At 35.8% G+C, this 5,896-nt stretch overlaps 1 protein-coding gene across 1 annotated transcript; it reads left to right on the forward strand.

The window, feature by feature from the left end:
• The first annotated feature begins 266 nt into the window (after positions 1-266).
• Positions 267-5,607, forward strand: LOC136031232 (hepatocyte nuclear factor 6-like). The gene is made up of 2 exons (XM_065710626.1): positions 267-444; positions 4,891-5,607. The coding sequence occupies exons 1-2, from the start codon at positions 358-360 to the stop codon at positions 5,179-5,181; spliced, it is 378 nt and encodes a 125-aa protein (XP_065566698.1). The 5' UTR covers positions 267-357; the 3' UTR covers positions 5,182-5,607.
• Positions 5,608-5,896: the final 289 nt, after the last annotated feature.

Consider the following 5,896-nt stretch of genomic DNA (forward strand, 5'->3'; position numbering starts at 1 on the left):
TTACGCGAGTTAGAAAAAATCCAAATTGGTGTATTATAACAGATATTGGTTGGGTAGGGGAGGAATTTTCTCTCTATCCAATAAGGTCACATAGATAAACAGATATTGACGCTTTACATAAGATGGCACTCTGGATTGTTTCTGCTGGGGGAACGTTATTTCCCAAGATAATCTATGGCTGGATAAGAAAATATAAATATAAATCAAAAATATAATCAACTTATCTAGAACCAACAGTGACCAGATTGACACTTAATATTCGAAAATGTATTCTGGAGGGTGTCGGTATTTTGCTTTTGGAAAATAGGTTTTTTAACCGTTTATTATTTTTTAGTTTGCAAACGGAAAGATGACTCCATGTCGAGTGGGGAGCAATCGAACCCGAAGAAACCTCGTTTGGTTTTTACTGACCTACAGCGACGGACTCTCCAAGCTATTTTTAAGGTACATTAAAGTATGCTTTTAAGTTTTCTAAATTAATTCTACGGCCAGCCCATTTGAACTCGTTGCAGAATGTAAGTGATATTGTAAACGAATTAGCTATATTAAGTAAATACTATTTGAATATAAATAGCTTTAACAGAGAACTAAAGAATTGGAGGGTTCATTGGAGACTAAAAAATGAAGAAAAACTGAAACTGTTAATACTATTGTCATTAAACACAAAAAACAACAAATACACTGCGAAACTTGGATCTACACAATACTCATGGCTGTGAAAATAATTTTTTTTAAAGATATATTAGGAGGTCGGTGATGAATTGGAATTTGGACGTGACCATATTGCGGAGCGGGGATGCCACTTCTTACGATTCATTCCAGGATTCGGGAGTTTGTATTAAACGCAAATTAAACATAATTTACGAAAAGTATAATAAGTTCACATATAAAAAATGTTTAGTAGCTTGATATTTTAGCTCAAATAAGGATTGTTTACAATTGAACCTTGGCATATTGTTCAATTCTCAGTGGCAGTCTTATCGTGGACACAAAAGCGATGACTTTGCTTTCTGGGTATAACTGATTTTGCATTTGCTGGGGTAAAAAACGTGACCGTCTTTCTGACAGTGATAGCAATATTTTGAAATGGAATCCGATTTCTTCTATTCTTGGGAAGTGCTAGAAAAGATACCGAGAACCCTTTAATATGAAGAGCCTTAAGTCTACCATGGGAAAATTAGAAACATGTCAAAATTTAGACAAAGGGTAATATTTGTATATCATGACTATTGAGACTTTTGGATACTATCGACTGTTGATACAATAGTATCAATAGCTATTGTATCGTGTTAGCTATGGAGCAGCACCATTTATTTTAAAGTAGATACTAACTTTTTTTTAAGTGTTAAATTGAAAAGTGTTTTAATGTGTTAAATGTTTTAAAGGGGAAAATTTGGCCGTTACATTGGATATTAGATGCTATTAGCACTGAGGGTATTTGTATCTTTTCCCCATCCCTTTTACTTGGCTTGATATATATGGGTTTGATTAAATATTGAAGAAAATATTCACCGAAAGTTACTCTCTAGTAATGTTCTGAACGAGTAACTAGCAACAAACAAGAAATTAAAAGCAGCCTAATTCATCTCTAACCTGCACGCGTAGAAAAATGAAAAGGACATTGCTCGTTCTACTGGGTAAGTCTGGATCATCCGCAAAATCGAAAAAAAAATTAATTTTGTTGTTTTCTGGTATTATTTTTCCTAGTCACATATCGACATGTATAGTCAGTTTTGTTGATTTAGACGCGATCCATTCATGAGGGCCAAAAACCCGAGCTGTCACCCGAGTGAAGGAAGGGTCTTTTGTGAAATGCCTAAGGCTTCAGGGAAATCAGGATCATCAAAATACCCGCAATTGTTTTTTTTTGTTTTTTTTTTTTGCTAGACGAGAACCCCGTGTTGTGAATTCTTTTATCTTGTTTATATATACATACTAGCTGTTGGGGTGGCGCTTCGCGCCACCCCAAGCCCCCCCGCGCGCGTAAGTCGTTACGCGCCATATTAGTTACGCGCCATTGTAGTTGTGTCCCTGTGTCCCACCTCTGAATATAGATAGATTTATATATGTGTTTCAAACTACGTAAAAATTGCGAATATACAACATTCTTGGCTTTCCCATTGTCTGTCCATATACAAAACCGTATGTACTAATAACGCTCTTTTTACAAACAAACAAACATTCATACACACAACTCGTTTTTATATAGATAGATAGATAGATAGATACAATACAAATTAACTACGTAAAACTTGTGAATATACAACAGTCTTGGCTGTCCCATTGTCTGTGCGTATAAATAGATTGTCAGGTTTACCGACCCTCAAAGATGCAACATACAATTGTACATTGGTAAAGCAATCTCTATTAAGATCTATACCGCATTTTTCTAGTGATTGCCCTTGAGCTTTGTTGATGGTGGTTGCAAATGCTAATCGAATTGGGAATTGCAATCTTTTAAATTGAAAAAGCAGATCCGTTGGAATCATGGGAATGCGAGGAATAAGAACAGCATCACCCTCATAAGGCCCTGTCAAGATTGTGGCCTCTATTAGGTTTTCCATTGTTTTTTTTACGGCAAGTCGCGTGCCATTGCAAAGCTTTGGTGGGTTGATATTTCTTAAAAGTATTATTGGTACGCCTATTTTTAGTTGTAGCACGTGTGGTGGAAACCCTGAAGGATCTATAGAATTTAAAAATTCAGATGGATAATTAACCGCTTCATTTGGTTCCAAAATACAAATTAACTGCGTAAAACTTGCGAATATACAACATTCTTCGTTGTCCAATTGTTGCTGCATATAAATAGATTGTCAGGTTTACCGACCCTCGAACATGCAACGTACAATTGTCCATGGGAAAAACAATCAGTATTAAGATCTATACCACATTTTTCTAATGATTGACCTTGAGCTTTGTTAATGGTGATTGCAAATGCTAATCGAATTGGGAATTGCAATCTTTTAAATTGGAAAGGCAGATCCGTTGGAATCATGGGAATGCGAGGAATAAGAACAGCCTCATCCTCAAAAGGCCCTGCCAAGATTGTGGCCTCTATTAGGTTTTCCATTGTTTTTTTTACGGCAAGTCGAGTGCCATTGCAAAGCTTTGGTGGGTTTATATTTCTTAAAAGTATTAAAACAATATTGTTGATTTCGTGGACGTCTATATTTTTGGGTGCGAGAATCGCTCTTTCACTTAGCCATTTATTATTTTTATAATTTTTTAGAATATTCGGAAATACTTTTTCAATCAATTCATTTTTGGACGTCACTAAATTACAGAAATCAGCAGGTAGTTGTATACGTCCTGAAATTGAGTCTACTGGGAGCTTTCCGTTTCCCATTGCCAGCAATTGATCTGAAAATGTTTGACCAGAGTCATCGTTTTGCAATCGGACACGCATATTTGTAGTTAATTTTAATGTTTTTACGTGTGCCCATAAATTAGAATTTTTCAGGCAAGCATTCATTTCGTCTGCAGGAGTTGATTTAGGTATTATAGGTAATGTTTGCCTGAAATCTCCCGCAAGCAATATTAATGTGCTGCCAAAGGGTTTCGACTTCCCTCGCAAATCTTTCAAGCATTGATCCAGAGCCTCGAGCGATTTTTTGTGTGCCATTGTGCACTCATCCCAAATAATAAGTTTGCATTGCTGCAATACTTTACCCATCCCAGATGATTTGGAAATATTGCACGTGGGAGTTTCTGTAGAATGCAAGTTCAGAGGCAATTTCAAAGCGGAATGAGCAGTTCTTCCACCAGGCAGCAATGTTGCGGCTATTCCGGACGACGCAATTGCCAACGCTATATCATTTTTTGATCGAATTGATGCCAGAATCAGTTTTATCACAAACGTTTTACCAGTACCTCCTGGCGCATCCAAAAAGAAAATTTCTCCAACGTTGTTATCGACACAATGCATTATCGTATCATAAATGTCTTTTTGTTCCGACGTTAACTTGGAAATGTTATTTTGTACATACGACAATAGATCACTCGTACTGTAACTTTGTTCACGATCCAATTCTACACATGTCGAAACAGCAGCGATACGGTTAGGTGAAGGCATTCCCAAATCCTGAAGAGGTTTGTTTGCCATACATACGCACAAATCTTCTATAACAACTAAAGTGTAGTTATAAATTTCTGATGTAAAATCAAAAGTCATATCTGACGTCTCTAACTGTTTTCGATGGAGTATATCTTCGGACATGACGTCAGTCAACACAGAAACATGACGTCACCTGATCCACAGACAGACACACAGACAGACAACTTATTTTTATATATATATAGATATAAATATACCTATTCACTATGAAAAAATAAGCTGCAAATAATCACGTTAAAATACGATAATTTATTATGAATAGTCTTGAAACCATGAGGATATACAAAGGGAACAAATATCCAGAAAAAAAAAACTGAAATTGAAAGCCAATCAGATATATCACATCATGGTAACAAATGTGTAGGAGCCGACAAGCATTTGTATATACGATGCCCAAGCTATTTTCTTTAAAGTTTGTTCAAAATTGATTTGTGTATTTAAGTTTTTTCCGAAAATGAGTTCTTCCGCTTTTAAGGAAATAAGTGTCTTATAAGTATTGGGCATATTTACAGAGGTGTAACTAATTCCTAATTAGCAGTGAAGTTTTCAATTATTTATTCAATAACGACATCTAGCTCATAGATAACACGACATTACAGACTCAAACGTTTATTCTTTCAGTAGTATTCGGATTAAAGAAAAGATGGCGATGAAAGCAAAGTTGTATACATGCGTCACTGACAATCTATCTTCTGAGTTTTGATTGCCTAATGCCACCATCTATTTACTTGGAAGTACAGCTATAAAACTAGTCTTATAATTTTGTTATTTTTCAGGAAACTAAACGCCCGTCAAAAGAAATGCAAGTAACTATTGCCAAACAATTGGGTCTCGAACCAACAACTGTCGGTAACTTCTTCATGAACGCTCGAAGACGTTCGATGGACAAATGGCGTGAAGATCAAGATCCTCGCTCACCGTCCAATAGCAACATCGGCTGCTCGGATGGAGGCATGACCCCTTCTCCCACCCCATCTAATGCCAACTTAGCATCATTTGATCAAAGTCATATAGTAACTCATGCAACTCTGGCACAGCTTCAACTTGGAATGTCATCAAAATTATGACATAAAGCAGGGACATTCGGTGGTGAAACTAGCCACCGGTGTTCCGACTATTGAAATATTGTGGTCGCCTAGTCAAAGTCAAAGTGAAGGCTACTTTCTTTGAAAGTGCAATGCTTTAATATGGCTGAGGAGTCTTATTACTTATTATAACGCTTTTGTGGTATTAACTGATAATATGTGATTTTTAAGGACATACAGATAAAGTGTCACTCTTTTTAAGAAAATATTTCTTTACAAACCTCTCGTGTGAAATATCTGGGGAAATGCTACTGCCAAAATATTTTCATTTTTTATTGAACCTTATCTTAAGTTATATATTATTGCTTTTTAAGGTTTTCCTATAGACTGCGTAAGGTAACTTTTATGGGTGCTTAAAAAATAGTTCTAATTAACTGATATACCTGGGAAAGTGGTTGCAATTAAAGGTTGTAAGTTGAGTAGCATATAGGAGACATGTGCCAGAAACAATTTTCTTCGGTAACTCTGAGCTAAAGTGAATCTATTGTGCTGCTCTATTAATGTGCCTGTCCTTACTTGAATGGAGAGGATAGAGCGCTTATTAGCTGCTATGAATGCTCCAACTCAAAGATTTCCTATTTGGAAATATTCTTAAATATACTTTAAAATATTATTAAATCATTCTATTACAGATGTTAAATTATTTAAGTCTTAATTCAAGACCGCAATGGACTTAGTTAGAATTCAGCAATTTAAT

This window comes from Artemia franciscana, chromosome 9, assembly GCF_032884065.1.
Source record: "Artemia franciscana chromosome 9, ASM3288406v1, whole genome shotgun sequence".
Lineage (NCBI taxonomy): Eukaryota > Metazoa > Arthropoda > Branchiopoda > Anostraca > Artemiidae > Artemia > Artemia franciscana.